This window comes from Acomys minous (assembly GCF_964271855.1).
Source record: "Acomys minous genome assembly, chromosome: 3".
Classification (NCBI taxonomy): domain Eukaryota; kingdom Metazoa; phylum Chordata; class Mammalia; order Rodentia; family Muridae; genus Acomys; species Acomys minous.
This window is the reverse complement of record NC_140485.1, coordinates 68,103,967-68,123,458: the sequence shown is the minus strand read 5'-3', so window position 1 is coordinate 68,123,458 and position 19,492 is coordinate 68,103,967. Positions and strand designations below refer to the sequence as shown.

The 19,492-nt window shown below is 45.3% G+C and overlaps 1 protein-coding gene across 2 annotated transcripts in view; it reads left to right on the top strand.

The window, feature by feature from the left end:
• ARFGEF2 (ARF guanine nucleotide exchange factor 2) overlaps positions 1 to 17,875 on the top strand; it is an 89,733-nt gene extending 71,858 nt beyond the window's left edge. For both annotated transcript variants that reach the window (XM_084777170.1, XM_084777169.1), the window contains exons 35-39: positions 2,855 to 2,985; positions 9,127 to 9,295; positions 11,139 to 11,277; positions 13,196 to 13,313; positions 14,385 to 17,875. In XM_084777170.1, the coding sequence (XP_084633296.1) occupies positions 2,855 to 2,985; positions 9,127 to 9,295; positions 11,139 to 11,277; positions 13,196 to 13,313; positions 14,385 to 14,561 (734 nt within the window). In that variant the 3' untranslated portion in view covers positions 14,562 to 17,875. The remainder of the gene's footprint in view (positions 1 to 2,854; positions 2,986 to 9,126; positions 9,296 to 11,138; positions 11,278 to 13,195; positions 13,314 to 14,384) is intronic.
• The last annotated feature ends 1,617 nt before the right edge of the window (positions 17,876 to 19,492 follow it).

Genomic DNA, 19,492 nt, shown 5'->3' with positions numbered 1-19,492 from the left:
ATTTCTCTGTGTAGCCTTGACTGTCCTGGACTCGCTTTGTAGACCAGGCTGGCCTTGAACTAACAAAGATACACCTGCCTCTGCCTCCCGAGTGCTGGAATTAAAGGCGTGTGCCACTACCATCCGGCTAAATGAATGGCTCTTAATAACGGACAGTTGCAGTTTTATTATTACTTCATTTGTGATTGTCACCCTTGTGTACTCTTCTGCATGACATTTTAACACATGTCATAGTTAGAAAATTCCTAGATATTAACTAGCAGCGGTGTCAGGGTAAGAAGAGCATTTGGTATTTTGACATATGTTTCTGGATTGCCATCTATGAAGGTTGCACCTGTTTGCATGATCTCTGGGAATGCTGCAATAAAATTATATGTCTGAGGCCGGGTGGTGGTGGTACACGCCTTTAATCCCAGCACTTGGGAGGCAGAGAAAGGCAGATCTCGGAGTTTGAGGCCAACCTGTGAGTCCAGGACAGCCAGGGCTACACAAAGAAACCCTGTTTCAAAAAAAAAGAGCTGAACAGGCATGGTGACACTTCCCTTTAACCACAGCAGGTGGGCCTCTGTGCTTGAACCCTCATCCTGGTCTGTGACATGCCAGGCATTGTCCTGTGTGATCTCATGTACCCTTCTGTTGGTCTCTGAAGACTGCTGCTTTGCACTTGAATGACAGGTGCTATAACTTTCCAACATGTGGTAGGGCCGACTGAGGAATCAGAACTCCAAAGTGTTTTGTTCTGTCTGAAGTGGTGTCCCCATCCTTTGTCTTTAGAGCATTGCCACCTCATTCTTCATGGGCCAGGCTGTGGGGTACACACTGATTTAACTTCTGAAGCACCACAGTAGGATGAAACAGAGTATGAACCCTGTTAATTTTCAAGGACTACGTCACCTTGAAACCCATTAGAAAGGCCCCTGGGACTGAGGCACTGTCCTTTGGTAACTGCTCACAGCCAGTCCCCTCTGCATCCAGGAGAGAAGGGTGTGTGATTTCTTATCTCCTCTAAATTGGAGCAAGGTCAAGTATAAACTCTTTTCAGTAGGAGAACCACTCAGGGTTATTTATTTATTATTTATACAGTATTCTACCCCACATGTATGCCTGCTCGCCAGGAGAGGGCACCAGATCTCCTTATAGATAGATGGTTGTGAGCCACTGTGTGGTGGCTGGGAATTGAACTTAGGACCTTTTGAAGAACAGCCGGTGCTCTTAACCTCTGAGCCATCTCTCCAGCCCATTCAATTTCAGGTTTTTAAAAAAAGTTTTTTGTTTGTTTGTTTTCCAGACAGTTTCTTCTCTGTGTAGCCTTGGCTGTCTTGGACTCACTTTTATAAACCATGCTGGCCTTGAACTTACAACAATCTGCCCGCCTCTGTCTCCCTGAGTGCTAGGATTACAGATATGTACCACCGTGCCTAGCCCAATTCCAATTTTTGTTTTGTTTTATTTTTTGAGCCACAGTCTAACATTGTAGTTCAGCTGGCCTGAAATTTACAATCCTCTCACCTTCTGCCACAGCCTCCAGCGCGTGATATGGCTAACATACCTGGCTATATAGTGTTTTGTTTAGGTTTTTAAATTAACATCAGCTGCATCTTCACTCTGTTTTGTTGTTATTGTTTGTTTGTTTGTGTTTGTTTTTGTTTTTTGGGGGGGTCGAGACAGGGTTTCTCTGTGTAGCCTTGACTGTCCTGTACTCATTTTGTAGACCAGGCTGGTCTCGAACTTACAATAATCTGCCTGCCTCTGCTTCCTGAGTGCTGGAATTAAAGGCGTGCACCACCATGCCCAGCTCTTCACTCTGTTTTTTTGTTTGTTTGAGACAAGGTCTCCCCGCGTAGTCCTGCCTGTCCTGGAGCTTGCTGTTGTAGACCAGGCTGAGCTGGAACTCACAGACATTCCACCTGCCTCTGCCTCCCAAGTGCTGGAATTAAAGGTGTGCCACCACTCCCAACAAACTTCACTGTTTGCTTTTTCTTTTTGCCTTTTTTAAAGTTAAAATTTGTTTAGGGAGCTGGAGAAATGACTCATCAGTTAAAAGCACTGGTTGCTTTTTTAGAGGACCTGAATTTGGTTCCCATTTCTACATGGAGATTCATAACCCTTAGTAACTCTAATTCCAGGGGATCTGGTGCCCTCTTCTGGCCTCCTTGGGTACCAGGCATGCACATGGAACACAGACATGCATGCAGGCAAACAAACAACAAAAACCACTTTAGGTGTTGCTGGAGACTGAACCCATGATTTCACATGCTAGAGAAACATGCAGAAAGCTGCACCACTATAAGGATGGGGAAAAAAGTGGCTCAGAAACTAAGACCTGGGAAGAGCTCCCCTGACGTCTGCAAACTGAGGTGAGCCTGCCAGCAGAGGCTGGCTGCATCGGCACCCTGCCCACTTCCATGAAGGCGCAGCCCACAGCTGTGGTGGAGAGAGCTGTGGCTGACTGTGACCCTTGCTGGGTGACACAGGATTACACAGTCAACTCTCCTTCAGATCTTTGCTTGATTTCTTTTCTTCCTTTCTTTTCCGATTTTCCTTAATTTCCCTCCTTTCCCTCTTTCCTTTTTTTTTTCTTTTCTTTTCTTCTTTTGTTGTTTCATACCCATATTTTTGGAGAGACATTTCCTGGCATTTTATTTAATTTTGCAACCCAACGAACTTCTCTCTCTACCCTGTCATGCCAGCTGGCATCACTCTTAGGTCTTACCTAGAGTCTCTAGTGTTGTAGAAGTTTCTAGGGTTTTCACTCATTGCCATCCACAACACCAAGAAGTGTTCTGGGCACACAGTAGGAGCTCAGTGAGGAGTGCTGATTCCTCATCAAGTTAACCTTTATCATCTAATATAGATCAGAAGCTGCTGGCCAGCCTCCTCATCAAGTGTGTGGTTCAGCTGGAGCTGATACAGACCATTGACAACATCGTCTTCTACCCTGCGACCAGCAAAAAGGAAGATGCAGAACACATGGTTGCTGCCCAGGTAAACACCCCAGGGCCTGGGCTGGGCAGTCTTGTCCATGGGAGGCTGTGAGTGGCAGCAGCTTGTTGGAGCTAGAACAGGTGGTCAGTCAGTCCCAAGCCCATGATGCTCATCTCTGTTCAAAGCCTCACATTTAGAAACATGTTGGAAATTGGGCACCATGAAACAACATATACCACATAGACAGAAGACTGAAAGGCAAAGGTCTTTATTCCCCTGAGCTAGAGCACTGTTCAGACACCACCCCTCCGCTGGTACTAGAGAAAGTGTTGTTATCTCAGGGGTGACTTTCTACTGTTGGTATTCTACGTCACCATCCATAACTGAGGAGGCTGTGTGGTGGCGCATGCCTGAGTCCCAGCACTCAGTATGCTGAGGCAGAGAATTGCCATGAGTTCAAGGTCTGCCTGGGCTACAGAGTGAGACCTTTTTAAAACAACAATCAAAAAAAAAAAAAAAGTGGGAGGGAGTAGCCTGGCATAGTGAGGCACACTTGTAATCCCAGTAGTTGTGACATGGAAACAGGGAGGCTCATAAGCCCAAGGCTAGCCTGAGCTACATGAGAAGTTGTTTCAAAAAAAAAAAAATCACAAATGGAAACAAAATCAAGCCAATGGATTAAAGTGAGACAAGATGTGAGAGGGACGATACGCATATAAACCCCTGAAACCAAGGACAGCTCAGTGGGTAAGCACTTGCTACCATTCCTGTCAACCAGAGTTTGGCCCTCAGAGGCTAGCATGCTCTGAGTGAGGGGCCGCAGTCAGTCAACCAGAACCCTTTAACCAGGCAGAGCCTCAGCCTTGCCACCAGCTAAGCACTACCAAATTCAATACATCTGCATATTCACATCTGTCCATTTTCTCTCTTTTTTAAATTTATTTTCTTATTTCTATTTTGTTTTTTTTTAAAGATTTATTTTATTTATTACATATACAATGTTCTGCCTACATGTATGCCTGCACATATCTCATTATAGATGGTTGTGAGCCACCATGTGGTTGCTGGGAATTGAACTCAGGACCTCTGGGCAAGTAGACAGTACTCTTAATCACTGAGCCATCTCTTCAGCCCTTTATTTTGGTTTTTCAAGAGAGGGTTTCAGTGTGTAGCTCTGGCTGTCCTGGAACCCATTCTGTAGACATGGCTGGCCTCAGAATTCACAGACCTCTGCCTGTCTCTGCTGGGAATATAAGCATGTGCCACCATGCCCAACTTCATTTTTTAAGTATCCAGTTCAGTTGTTTGTTTGTTTGTTTGTTTGTTTTAATAATTTTTATTTAATTTTAATTTATGTGCATTGGTGTGAGGGTGTCAGATCTTGGAGTTACAGACAGTTGTGAGCTGCCATGTGGGTGCTGGGAATTGAACCCGGGTCCTTTGGAAGAGCAGGCAATGCTCTTAACCGCTGAGCCATCTCTCCAGCCCCCAGTTGTTTGTTTTTACAGAAGTGTGCAGTGCAGACATTGCCACTGGCATCTGAGAACATTTTGACCCCTGTGAAAACAATACCTTGACCATCAGCATCCTCTCCTTCATCCTTTCCTCCTTCCTCCCTCCTGACCCTCAGGTTTATGTCTCTGGGTTTGCCTGTCCAGAGCATCTCATATAAATAGTGTGTGTGGTTCTTTAGCTTAGCAGAATACTGAGGGTTCATTTGTATCACACAGAAGAGCAGTGTTTTACATATGGTTGAATAACATTCTGCTGTGGCCATCCCACAGCATAGTTACTCTTTTGGCCATTATGACTAATTCTAGGTGTGGTGGTGTCTGCTATAACCCCAGCACTCCATAAGTTAAGACAGGCCCTACGCAGAAAGACTCTTACTCATTAAAAAAGAAAAATATACCTGGGCAGTGGTGAAACACACCTCTAATCCCAGCACTTGAGAGGCAGAGGCAGGTGAATCTCTGTGAGTTCGAGGCAGGCCTGGTGTATAGAGTGAACTCCAGGACAGCCTGTCTCAAAGAAGGAAAGAAAAGAAGTATGTAAACATTCATTTTACTGTTATGTATGTTTTATATCAGTTTTTGTTTTAATTTATTTAATCATGTATATGAGCTCTCTGTCCTCATGCACATCAGAAGGGGGATTCAGATCCCATTACAGGTGGTTGTGAGCCACCGTGTAGTTTCTGGAAAATGAACTCAGGACCTCTGGAAGAGCTGCCAGTGCTCTTAACTGCTGAGTCATCTCTCCAGTCCCCTTTTATCAGTTTTTTAATGGGCATGTTTCTTGGGTAGATCCTAAGAGCTGAATTGGTTGGTCATATAATGATTATTTGTTTAACTTTATGAGAAATTTTGAAAGTTTACAAAGTTTGAAAAAGTGGTAACAACATTTCACACCCCTACCAGCCTCGTGAGAGGATTCTGGTCTCCAGTGCTCTCCGGTGGCTGCCACTTCACTGCCTCACGGTGGCTTGGTTTTATCTCATCTCCCTAATGACTGGTTGTGGCTGTAATGAGGTGCCCACCAAATTAGATGGTAAGACTGTACTGTTGAAGACACCATTTCTTTTTGTTTGTTTGTTTTGTTTTGTTTTCTGGAAACAGGGTTTCTCTATGTAGCTTTAGCTGTCCTGTACTCACTTTGTAGACCAGGCTGGCCTCAAACTCACAGCAATTCAGCTGCCTCTGCCTCCTGAGTGCTGGGATTAAAGGCATGCGCCACCACTCCCGGCCCCAATTTTTTTTTAAAGTTTTTCGAGACAGGGTTTCTTTGTGTTGCCTTAGCTGCCCCAGACTCACTTTGTAGACCAGGCTGGCCTCGAACTCACAGCGATCCTCCTGCCTCTGCCTCCCGAGTGCTGGGACTAAAGGCGTGCGTCACCATGCCCTCAGCCCCAATTTTCTTTTGACATTTCATACATGTGTCTAAAGTATTTTGCTCTTACTGAACCGTTACTTTCTCTTGTCCCTCTCCCATGTCTTTCTCCCTTTTCTTAATGACCTTGTATCATTGAAATGCTGTCTTCATCAGCAGAGTCTCACCATCTGATTTAGTAGGCACCTCACTGTCTTAACTTACTGCTTTACTGTCACATGTGTACGACATGCTCACTCTTTCTTTATTAGATGTGACCGAGACTCTTCAGTGTGTGTTTTCAGTTTCTTTTCTTTGCTCCTTTCTTTCTTTTTCTTTTCCTTTCTTTTTAAATTTTGAGACAGGGTTTCTCTGTGTAGCCCTGGAACTCTGTAGTCCAGGTTGGCCTCGAACTCACAGAGATCCACCTGCCTCTGCCTCCAGAGTGCTGGGATTAAAGATGTGTGGCACACCTGGCTGCTTTCAGTTTCTTTTCTTTTTTTCTTTTTTCTTTCTTTTTTTTTTTTTTTCTGTTTTTTGAGACAAGGTTTCTCTGTGTAGCCTTGGCTGTCCTGGACTCGCTTTGTAGACCAAGCTGTCTTTGAACTCACAGCGATGTATCTGCCTCTGCCTCCCCAATGCTGGGATTAAAGGTGTGCACCACCACACCGGCCTTGTTTTCAGTTTCTTGATAGTGTACTTTGAAACACAGCAGCTTTTAATTTTGATAAGATCCAGTTAACCAATTTTTTTTGTTTGTTTATTTTTGTTTTTGTCCTTTGTGTTTTTTTATGTCAGTTCTAGGAAAACATTCCCCAATTCAACTTCACAAAGATTTTGGCTTTTAGTTTTATTTGACTAAGGTTTTTTGTTTGTTTGTTTGTAGTTGGTTGAGTTTGTTTTTGTTTTTGTTTTTTTAAGATTTTATTTGGTTGTTATATATACAGTGTTCTGGCCTGCATGTCAGAAGAGGGCATCAGATCTCATTATAGATCATTATGAGCCATCATGTGGTTTCTGGGAATTGAACTAATGACCTTTGAAAGGACAGGCAGTGCTCTTAATGTCTGAGCCATCTCTCCAGTCCCCTGCTTTTTGTTTTTTGTTTTCTTTAAACAGGCTTTTATGTCTCCCAAGGCAGACAGTGAACTTACTTCCTAGCCCAGGCTGGCTTTGTGTTCCCAGCCCACCTGCTTTACATCCCTTAGCTGGGGTTACAGGTGTGCAGCAGCATACTTAGTTGTAGAACTATGTTTTAAGAGTTTTTGTGAGCTGGGCGTAGTGGCGCATGTCTTTAACCCCAGCACTCGGGAGGCAGAGGCAGGTGGATCCCTGTGAGTTCAAGGCCAGCCTGGTCTACAAAGCAAGTTCAGGTCAGCCAAGGCTACACAGAAAAACCCTGTCCAAAAAACAAAAATAAATAAAAACAACAAGAGTTTTTGTGTATTTTTCTTTTATTTTTTCTTTTTTAATTTTATGTCTATGAATGCTTGGCCGGCATGTATATCTGTGAACCAAGTGCTTGCTACCTGCCCAAAGAGGCCAAAAGAGGACATCAGATCCACTAGAACTGGAGTTGCAGCCAGTTGTGGGCCACCATGTGGTGTTGGGATCAGCCCGTGCTCTTTAACCACTGTGCCCTCTCGTGAGCTGCGTTAAGAGGTCTATGTACATGGCCAGGTATGGTGGCACACACCTCTATTCCCAGCACTTAGGAGGCAGAGGCAGGGAGACTCTGTGAAGTCAAGGCTGGCCTGGTCTACAGAGTGAGTTCCAGGACAAGCAGGGGTGTCTAAAATAGACCCTGTCTCAAAAAAGAAGAAGGAAGAAGGGGAAAAAAGAGAATGCTTTATTTAAGACGTCTTCTTAAATCTTCAGGTGTGTTTAGTTCAGTTTACTGTGTCGGGTAGGACCCAGCTCTGTCTACTGTGTGATGGGCACACATCCTCAACACTGCCTGATGCACTCTTTTTTCCTCCGCTGAATTTCCTGGCATTTGTGTAGAAGTCACTTTACCATCAGCATAAGAACTATTTCTTGGGGGCTAGAGAGATGGCTTAGCAGTTAAGAACACTGTCTGTTCCTCCAGAGGTCCTGAGTTCAACCCCCAGCAACCATGTGGTGGCTTATAACCATCTGTAATGTGATCTAATGCCCTCTTCTGGCATACAGGTGTACGTGCAAATAGAGCATCATATACAATAAAAAAAATATTTTTTTTTTAAAAAAGAGCATTTCTTGTGGTTCTGTGCAGGTGTTAATTCACCTGCATCTGCCTCTGTGACAGCACCACTCTGTCCTGATTACTGGAGCTTTTTAATATGTTTTGGAAATTGGGCATGCCAGCCCTCCAGTCTTGTATACATCTTCAAGATTTTTCTGCCAATCCAGATCATGTGTGGAGTTTAACAGCTTTTATAAATAGGGTCTCAGGGCTGGAGAGAGATGGCTCCGTGGTTAAGAGCACTGGCTCAGAGGTCCTGAGTTCAATTCCCAGCAACCACATGGTGGCTCACAACCATCTATAATGAGTTCTGGTGCCCTGTAGGCACACATGCAGGCAAAACACTGTATACATAGTAAATAAATAAACTTTTAAAAATAAAATAAGATAAAATAAAATAGGGTATCACTGTATAGCTCAGACTGTCCTGGAACTCACTATGTAGCCAGGGCTAGCTTTGACATTGTGAGTCATGATCACCTTGTCGCAGCTGGGATAACAGGTGTGTGCCAGCACTGTCTGACTTCAGCTGGGATTTTCATAAGGACTGCTATGGAGTTATAGACCAACTCAGGAAATTTTATGGTCTATTTTCAGCCTCTTATGAGGATGACGGGTGATTCCTAGAAATGTGAAGAAGTATAAAACTCTCTGAGCATGTCTCAGATTTTAAGCATATTCACTAACAAATTAGAGCACTTTATACACGTCCAGCTGGCTTTTCCTTTGGGGCTGACAGCAGTCATTGGGCTTGAGTGATCACCTGAGCTCAGAGGGCCAGTTGGCCTTTGCTTACCTCTTCCTGTCGTTCAGCTATGCTTGGGACTCAGGTCTTCTGTCACATTGATCACATTTGAAAAGAAACCACAGTGCTGTAGTGAGGTGCTCAAAGTACACCCCCTGCTTATGCAAGACAACATGGACACTTGGGCCCCCAAGCCCACCACCACACAGCCACTCAGGTGTAGTTCACCAGCCAGAAATAGACTCTGAGTGGAAACATCTCCCAGGGTGGTTCTGGGAAAATCGGACTGCCTTCTCTGTCTGCTAGCGTGGAGCCTCCGTCCCTACTAAACTCTTCACTCTGCCATCTTGTCTCTCCCCTCCAGCAAGACACACTGGACGCAGACATCCACATCGAGACGGAAGGTCAGGGCATGTACAAGTTCATGTCCTCCCAGCACCTCCTGAAGCTGCTGGACTGCCTGCAGGAGTCCCACTCCTTCTCCAAGGCCTTCAACTCCAACTACGAGCAGCGGACAGTCCTCTGGCGAGCCGGTGAGGCACCCAGGCATGGGGCGGGCCGCACCAAAGCCTTCTGAAGAATTCTGTTACTTCTTAATACATTTATAATTTCTTTTTTGTTTGTTTGTTCGTTTTTATATGTATGAGGGTTTTGCCTGCATGTATGTCTGTGTACCACGTACCTGATGTCCAAGGAAGTCAGTAGAGGGCACTGGACCCCCTTGGAATGCAGTTACAGGTGGTTGTGAGCCTCCGTGTGGGTGCTGGGTGCTGAACCTAAGTACTCTGGAAGAGCAGCCAGTGCTCTTAACCATTGAGCCATCTCTCCAACCTACATTTTTGTGATGTTTATGTATTTCTCCAAGGGTGGAGAGTGTAGGGGTTTTATTATTCTGATCTTTACAGAAACATATTATAAATGTTTGTTACCATCCCTTAATGTTCTCCCCAGATGCCTTGTTTTGTTGAAACAATTATTTTTTTTGCTATCCACCCTGGCTAACCCAGAACTTTCTAGTAGTGCAAGCTAGTCTGAAACTCATAGTAGTCCCCCTGTCTCAGCCTCCTGATTACTGGGATTACAAGTATGTGCCACTAAGTCTCAACCTGATTTTGTTATTTTGTGTTTTTGTTGTTGGTTGGTTGGTTGGTTGACACAGGGTTTCTTTATTTAGCCCTGGATGTCCTGGAACTCAATCTGTAGAACAGACTAGCCTCCACTTCAGATATCTACCTGCTTCCTGAGTGCTGGGATTAAAGGCATACACTACCATGCCTGGCTTATGTGACTGTTTTAAACCATGCTTAGAAAGTCTTTTCCCTGTGACTGTTTTGTCCATGCCATTGTCTGGTTTTAAAATGTGTTCTTTTTTTTTTTAAGATTTATTTATGTATATGAGTCCACTGTCTTCATGCACACCAGAAGAAGACACCAGATCCTATTATAGATGGTTGTCAGCCACCATGTGGTTGCTGGGAACTGAACTCAGGACCTCTGGAAGAGCAGCAAGTGCTCTTAACCACTTGAGCCATCTCTCCAGCTCCAAATATGTTCTTTTTTGTTTGTTTTTTCAAGACAGGGTTTCTCTGTGTAGCCTTGGCCGCCTGGCCCAAAATGTGTTCTTATATGGACATTGTAGGGACAGAAAAAAATCCATCAACTTAAAAAAGTGCTAGGCTGGGCATGGTGGCACACGCCTTTAATCCCAGCACTCAGGAGGGAAAGGCAGGGAGATCTCTGTGAGTTCAAGACCAGCCTAATCTATGAAGTGAGTCCAGGACAGCTAGGGCCACACAGAAAAACCCTGTCTCGGAAAAAAAAAGGGGGGGGGGAGGGAGCTAGAATTGTTTTTTAAAAATTAAGGCCTTAATCCCAGCACTTGCAGAGGTGGAGGCAGGTGGATCTCTGAGTTTGAGGCCAGCCTGGTCTACAAGGCAAGTCTAGGACAGCCAAGGGTACACAGAGAAACCTTGTCTCAAAAAAAAAAAAGCTTAAAAAATAAAATATTGTGTGTGCATGACATGAGACTGCACATGTCACATATGTCACATAGTGTGTGTGTTGTGGAGATCAAAGAACTTTGTGGAGTCCGTTCTCTCCTTCCACCTTATGTGGGTCTGGGGATCCAACTCAGGACTCCAGGCTTTACCCTCTAGCCCTCTTGAGCACTACAATTATTAAGAGCTGTTGGATTTGAGATGAGACTCATGGCTTTATCAAGTTCAGTGGAAGAAGCAGGGCATCTGCAACAGGTCATCCTGGAGAGTCATGGCGGCCACCATCTGCCTCAGTTTCCTCCTGTGACTAGAGGACTGCCCTTCACACCACTGTCCTGGCTGGAAATATGCACTGCTGATGTGATTGCCTTGTCTCTAGGCTTCAAGGGCAAGTCAAAACCCAATCTTCTCAAACAAGAAACCAGCAGCCTGGCCTGTTGCTTGAGGATCCTGTTCAGAATGTATGTCGATGAGAACCGCAGGGATTCCTGGGGCGAAATACAGCAGCGACTTTTAACGTAAGATTGTTTTCCCTTTAATTTCACATCATTATTCTGTGAATTGAAAAGAGTAAGAAAAAAATTTTTTATTTTATTTTATTTATTTATTTTTTATTTTTTTATTTTTTTTTGGTTTTTTCGAGACAGGGTCTCTCTGTGTAGCCTTGGCTGTCCTGGACTCGCTTTGTAGACCAGGCTGGCCTCGAACTCATAGCGAGCCTGCCTCTGCCTCCCGAGTGCTGGGATTAAAGGCGTGCGCCACCACGCCCGGCTGCAAAAAATTTTTAAAAAGGAAAAAAAAGAAAAGAGAGAGACAGGTATGTGGCACCCACACCTTTTATCCTGGCGCCTGGGAGGCGGAAGCAGGTAGATCCCTTGAGTTGCAGGCCAGCCAGGACTACTAAAAAGAGGAGAAAAGTGCCTACTCAGCAACACACCATGGCTGGTCTCCTCTTGCTGCCTCATCTGTTTCAGGTCCTAGAATCAATCCTGAGCAGAGTGGGCAGGGCTACTCCTGTGCGATCTAATCCCTCCCTGGGCCGTAAAAAGTGCTCTGGCCTCTGAGTCCTGACTCTGGCTACCACCCATAGGTTCCTGCCCCTTCTGGGAGGAGGCCCACAGAGTGCCTGGCATCCCTGGTACCCTATCATTCCTTCTTTCAGAAGAGTCGGCATCATAGGGTCAGCAGGATCAGCACACAGAGTGCAACAATGCACGTGTGTCCACCCACCTCCTGGGCAGCACCAAACGGCTGAGGGAGGGGGAAGGTACATGGTGCAGTGGTAGAGCACTTGCCTATCTTTTGTGACACCCTAGGTTCATTTCCTAGCATTATGTGCGCGCGCGCACACACACACACACACACACACACACACACACACACACACACACACACACACACACACACATACACACACCCCAAAAAAAGAGAGGGAAGGGCAGAAGTTGGCTAATGTTCCTTAAACTTATAGAATTCTTTTCCCATTTTTTACTATTGTAATTGTGTTCCCTTTCCACTTGTCTGTCAGTGAGAATAAACTTGTATTTGGTCTTTTGAGATAGGGTTCCATGTCATGACCTCAAACTGATCATGTAGCCCAGGCTGACACTGAAGTCCTGGTCTCCTGCCTCTGGGTGCTGAGACTGCAGGTGTGCAGCACCACACCCAGCACTAATAAGTCTTGGCTAAAAGAATACTTATTTGATTAAAGGAGAGATAGTGGTCTTCCCTGGTCTTCCTTGGGACAGAGTCTCACTATGTACCACATCAGGCTGGTCTTGAACCCATAGTTCTCCTACCCTACTCTCCCCAGCCAGGTAATTCCTTGTCTCACTTTCTTTCCTTCTTTTCTTTCTTTCTTTTCTTTTCTTTTTTTTTCAGACAGGGTTTCTCTGTGTAGCCTTGGCTGTCCTGGACTCACTTTGTAGACCAGGCTGGCTTCTAACTCACAGCGATCCCAAGTGCTGGGATTTAAAGTCGTGTGGCACCACACCCGGCCTTTCCAGGTCATTTCTTAAATCAAGCCTAAAGAATAATTGCCTGCATAGAGTCCTAGCAACTCTTGTTAGGACTGTGGCATACCGTTTAAGTCTAGGAGACATTTCCTGTAGTTACGGAGGGAGAGTCAGGAACAGTGAGGGCCTCTTGTGCGTATTGTGCTGCAGAGTGACAGAGTCACACTGCCACTGACAGGAGCAGTGAGGGGCTGCTGGTCTGCTGCAGTGACAGAGTCACACTGCCACTGACAGGAGCAGTGAGGGGCTGCTGGTCTGCTGCAGTGACAGAGTCACACTGCCACTGGCAGGAACAGTGAGGGGCTGCTGGTCTGCCCAGGCTGGCTTAGCCAGTGTAGGTCTTTAGCACTGCAGGGGTCTGGCTCCCCACTGGCTGTGACGTGCCAGCTGCTGTTTTGACATGCTTGTCTCTTAATTCTAGTGTGTGCAGTGAAGCCCTTGCCTATTTCATTACTGTGAACTCTGAAAGCCATCGGGAAGCATGGACCAATCTCCTGCTGTTACTTCTAACCAAAACCCTTAAAATAAACGACGAAAAGGTACAAAATGAACTCCACTGTCTCCGCTAGGCTCTGGACTGGGCGGGTGCTTTTCTCCAGGTGAAGTGGGTGCCTTCAGAGAGCAGGGATTTCCCTGAGAGCCCCAGCTGAAGAGGATGAAGTGTGGACAGTGTGTGGCTGTTGGGGTAGTGCTGATGTCATCAGTCCAGGAAGAGGTTTGAGATTGCGCTGTAGTGACGTGGACTAGGAGCCATGTACAGAATGGAAGAAGCCTGTTGAGGACAGCAAGATTATTATAGTTAAACTATTTAGTTTAGTTCATGTGCATTGGTGTTTTGCCTGCATGCTTGTCTGTGTGAGGGTGTCGGATCCCCTGGGACTGGAGTTACAGACAGCTGTGAGCTGTCATATGGTTGCTAGGAATTGAACCTGGGTCCTCTGGAAGAGCAGCCAGTGCTCCTAACCACTGAGCCATTTCTCCAACCCCAATTATTATAATTAAAAGAAATTCAATGTCATTAAAATGGGGGTTTGGTTGTGGGAGGGCCCTCATATAGCTCAGGCTAGCCTAGGATTCCCTGTGAGCTAAAGCTTACCTGATCTTCCTTCTGCTTCCACTTCTTCAACACGTATTTTCTTAATGTGAACTGAACTGAGAATTGAACTCAAGGTTTCATGCCTGCTATGCAGGTCAGACTGGCCAGGAATTTGCAGTCTTTCTGTTTTAGTCATATACCACATCACCCACCTAAAATAAGCTTTAGGTACAGCAAGTTTTTTGTTCTGTTTTTTTAAGATTTATTTTAATTATGTATACAGTTTTCTGCTTTCATATATGCCTGCATACCAGAAGAGGGCACCAGATCTCATTGTAGATGATTGTGAGTCACCACGTGGTTGCTGGGAATTGAACCCAGGACCTCTGGAAGAGCAACCAGTGCTCCTAACCTCTGACCCAGCCCTCCAGCCCTACAGCTAGTTTTAATAGTAAGAAAAAGCCGCAGCAGTATTTCGAATATTGTTTAGGTTGAGATTAATACCTTTGAAAAACTGGTGCAAATAAAAATAGTCCCATGTCTGACTTGGCTTTCTGCTTTTTCCCACTGCAAGTTCAAAGCACATGCTTCAATGTACTACCCCTACTTGTGTGAAATTATGCAGTTTGACCTGATACCTGAACTCCGAGCAGTTCTGCGAAAATTCTTCCTACGGATAGGCCTGGTGTATAAGATATGGATTCCAGAAGAGCCATCACAAGTGCCAGCAGCACTGTCATCGACATGGTAGCACTGGCTCCCATGACCACTGCTGTGGTTCTGTAAAGTATCCGTCATGTCGTCCCAACTGGCAAATGAGGAGCCACCCATCATGTTGGGGTTCAGATCTGGATAGCAGTGGCCTGTACACTGGCCTCATCACAGTCCCCGGCAGAGGCTCACGGTGTCTCAATAGCTTGTTGCACACCAGTAACTCAGTGGGCGGAGAGCCTGTCCATCTGTCATTCCATTTTACTGACTGAACTGTCAGATCTGTTGTGAACGCCACTGCTTCTTCGAAGAGCTCCAGACTGGCGATAACTTGTCAGAAGAAGTCAGTCTCCCTGGAATAATGACCATCGCTGTATAGGTTTGTGTTTATTAGAGTATGTTAATAAAATTCCTAGTAACGGCTAACTGCCACTGAAGTACGCTGGGTGCTTTGTTGTTTGAATGTGTTAAAGAAGTTTGAATGTTTGTGTCAGTTTTGGACAGCCTAGTTAGATTAAGAATGGTAAGAAAAGAGGGGGTGTTTCTTATGTTTTGTTTTGTTGTTTGAGTGATTTTTCTAATGTATTTTACAAAGATATATTACTGGAGATTTGATTAAAGGCAGTTTAGTAGACTTAAGAGCTTGCAAGGTTTAAATAAAATGTAGTGCCTCGTGGCTCCCCAGTTTAGTAACTTGGGGGAAGAATGTCTGTAGGAAAAAAATAACCTAATGAAGGTGTTAGCCTTCCTTGAAGTGTTGTGGGTGGGTGTTCCATTAAGTTTTCCAGAATGCGTTGTGCATCTGTCTGAAATCTAGAATATGAAATAGTTATGAAAATGAGTAACTAACCCAGAGTTGGTTTATCTTTGAGTAAACCTTTCTAGTTTTTACCTCAGCAGAGTGTTAACAAGACTGCTTTGCAGTCCCTGTTAAAGAGATCGTCAGAGGGAGGGACAGTAACGTAGTGTCCCCTCCTCAGCCACGTATCATGAGTTGAGCTCCAGCTAGTGTGGGGCCAGCACAGCTGGACTGTGACAGTGGCAGGGCTGGCACCTAGAGCTTCTGTTAACTTGAGCCGGGAGCTGGATTCTTTGGCAAGATTAGATTCTGGGATCCTTATGTTGGTGATGGTGCCATGCCCAGAACCATGGTAGAGCAAACTCTGAGTGCTCCCCAAACCCACAGCAGCCAAGCTAGAGGTTTAATGGATTCGGAACCCATGAGAAAGAAAACTTCAGCTTCCTTGTCTGCCCTCCTCACCCACTGTTCACCTGGAGCAGCACTTGAGTGGCTAAACCGTGTCACGAAGCATGTTGGAAACACTCAGACTTCTGCCTACATCAAGTCCTACGAATTGGGGTTGTATAGATGTCAACTCTGGTGCCTTAGAAGTCAGTCACCCCTTGGAGAGCGTCTGTGGAACTGGACCCTTTTTTCTTTGTAGAGAGGGATTCCTGGTGCTTTTGCTGTTTTCTCTCTTGTTTTTGACAGCCTTGCCACATGCTCAGTTTGTCAGCAGCACTTGTATTTATTTTAATTTCTCTACCAAAGGGTGGGGGAGCAGGTTGAGGTTGTGATTCACACACAGCAGCAGACAGGGCTGTGCACCTCGGAGGAAGGGCCTGTGGGAGAATATGTTTCAGAGTGGAAAGTGTGAGCACACTGGACTGACATGTCCCAGAACTGACATGTCCCAGAATCCCTTGTGTATTTCACTGCACTATAAATGTGCTGAGACATACTCCTTGCTGTTGCCACTCAGCAGGACCTCGGCTATCAGAGGTCCCTGCAGTATTTGTACCAGACATGTAATCAAAGAACATGCATGTTCGCTGGGTACATTCTGTCTAAGCTGTGTCCCCAGCTGATGGCTTTCCCTCCCCGTCATGTGACATTCCACTCATCTGCAATAGCCCAGCTCCCTCAGAGTCCCCTGCCTCCTCTAATTTTTGCCTTTTACCGGGTAGGGAATATGTCGGTGTTGTTTGTTGTTTTGTTTTGTTTTTTACCTGCTGAGATACTTGGGCTTGAATTTCTTTATAATTCTGTTGTGTAAAAGATTAACTTTTCTGAATGATACATTTGAATTGTACAGCAATAGATCTTTGAAAAACGATGTCAAACCATTCAGGGTAATTTTTCTTGTCAGTGGCCAGTGGCATCCCTGACCTCCAGAAAGCATCCATTTGGTATGTATTCTCTGTCATGAACAAGTCTATTCTTTCACCAGTGCAGAGTGGGTGCAGCCGTGTCTCCTCACGTGGATGCTGCCCATGAGGAGGTGGGGGTGGGGGGCGTGGGTAGGTCTTCCAAGGCCTTATTTCTTTATCAGAGTGCTTTAAGTGTTGGCTGTATGTGCTAGGTTCTCTAAAGAAGTTTCTGTACCCAAGCTCTATTCCGAGCAGTTTTGTTCTTGTCTGTTAAGGAAATCACCAGCTTTGGCATCTGAGCAACAAATAGTGAGTGGGATATGCGACTTCTGACGTGTACCTGCAGAGTCAAACACACCTTCCCTCGTGTACAACCAAAGAACAAACATTATGAAAATTATAGTGTAATATCTGGAAACCCAAGGCTTTCCTCCAACAGGTGACTTTTGTACAAAGTTCAGAAAATCTACAAAGACACCCCCTCAAAAAAGAAAAAAAATTTCATCATTCTTTCGTGATTATGGCTGTATATTTAGTTGTCTTCCTAGTTATTAAAAGTACATGCTGACCCATGTAGGCGTGGCTGCCCCACTCAGGTGTTTGTTGTTACAATGCTAATGGACACTGGATGCAGTAGGCACTGGATCCTTCTGAACTCTTGTTTCACTGTTTGTGGTAAGGTAGACACAACCAGAGCTCACGTGCAACCTGGAGTTGTGCTACTAGCAGCTTCATGGTTGGGGGGGGGGGGGTGGGAAGGACGAAGAAGAAGAAAAAAAGAAAACCAAAGCTCAGCATTATAAAGACTGAGTCCATCTGGAAAATCCTTGCCCTCAGAAAATGACACTATCAAACGTGTGGGTTTTCTCAGTGTTCTAATTTTTAAAAAATTTTATCTTGCATATTTGCATCAGACATTTCTTTATGTGCAAAATGTATGTTTTTGCTCTTTAAAATGCCTAAAAGTTAGTTACTAGCTACTTTTGATTTTATCTGTACACAATGATTAAGTGCATTTAATATTGGTAATTTAATGAAAAGCATTCCTTGCCCAATGGATGTAAACATTTTTGAAAGAATAAAGCAGAATTATATAATATGAAATGCTATGTAAAGTTTTCTATGTACAAATACTGTGTATAATACTGTTAAATACCCCATGCTTTGATCAGGTGGAAAATCAATAAAGTTTTAAAAAGTAAACCTGCTCCTGCTGCCATAGTTTATAGTCTATCAAGCCATGGCTTGGGCTAGTTTGAGTTTGCTGCCATGGTGGATACAAACTTGTAGTTTCCAGTTGGGAGTAGGATTTGACTCCAGGCAGAGAAGGTGGCTTAGGTAAAAGTGCTTGTCCTGCAAGCCTTGTGACCTAAGTCTACCCCTGGAACCCACATAAAGGTGGAGACAGAGAACCCACTCCACAAAGGCTCCTCTGGCCTCCACACGCCCACACAATAATAAAATAAAAATAAAGAAGAAGACAAGAAATATGCCCAATTTCAGTCCTGGTCGAGATAGTGCCACCAATCACTGACCCATCATTGTCTCAGTTCCACTCCCTCGAAAGCTAGTCTGGGGCGGAGGGGGGTGGGTGTCTAGATGGTCCACACTTTAGGTATTTCTTTTCCTAGCATGAGATTCCTGATTCTAATTTTGGGGGGCCCATTGTTTGGGTAATATGATATTGCACAGCTGCCATGCTGCGCCCAGGAGACAGCATTATTCAATACTCCCCCTCTCTATCCTTTCTGCCCTCTCTTCCGTGATGGTCCCTGAGTGCTGGAGGGAGGTGACAATACTGGTGACCCTTTGGACTCTATGACGGTTTTGAGATGTTTCATATATCCCAGGTAGGCCTTGAACTTGCTTTGTAGCAGAGGATGGCTTTGAACTAATTTTCTTCCCCCCATATGCCCAGTAGTGGCATTATGAGGGGTGGACTGCACTGGTTTTTATGCAGTTTTGGGGACTGAATCCAAGAGTTTATGCATGCTAGCCAAAAATCTCTACCAATGAGCTGTAATAGCAACAGCATCTAAGGGATTCTCAGGCTCCACCAAACTGCACGCCAGCGCATGGCAGCATGGGAAGACTGGCCCGTGACCTGCATCATTTCCACCTCAAGCTTCAATCTGTACTGCAAAGCTGTGTGTGTGTGTGTGTGTGTGTGTGTGTGTGTGTGTGTGTGTGTGTGTGTCTTTTCACATCTATTGCAAACTGCCTCTTCTTCCTTCCAGCCCATACTCTCTGGAAGCGGCTGAGCAAAAGGTCTCCACAAGTGCATGTGACTTCAGGGAGGCCTCAAAGGGACTACACTCTGGATGAGCTCACCTACGTGGTGTGTGGAAAGCTTGCCTGTGGGGAGGGAGAAGCCGGAAAGGCCTGGAATGAAGCACCACATGTGGGAATGATGGTTGGGAAAGGCGTCATGAGAAGAATGATGGGCCTGAGGGGAATATGTAGCTCAACAGCAGAGCACGTGCCCAGCATGCATTGAGACCCTGACAAAATGAACTAAGCCGCCAAGGGTGGTGGCGCACGCCTTTAGTCCCAGCACTGGGGAAGCAGAGGCAGGCGGATCACTGTGAGTTCGAGGCCAGCCTGCTCTACAAAGTGAGTCCAGGACAACCAAGGCTGCACAGAGAAAGCCTTTCGGTAGCCCAGGCTGGCCTTGAACCTCTACCATTCATGTGAGGAATATAGGAGCACACCAGCAGACCTGGTTTTATGGGGTGTTGGGAATGAAACCCAAGGGTTAGTGTAGGCTAGATAGACATTCTACCAACTGAACTACATCTGCAGCCACTAAAAACTGATTTC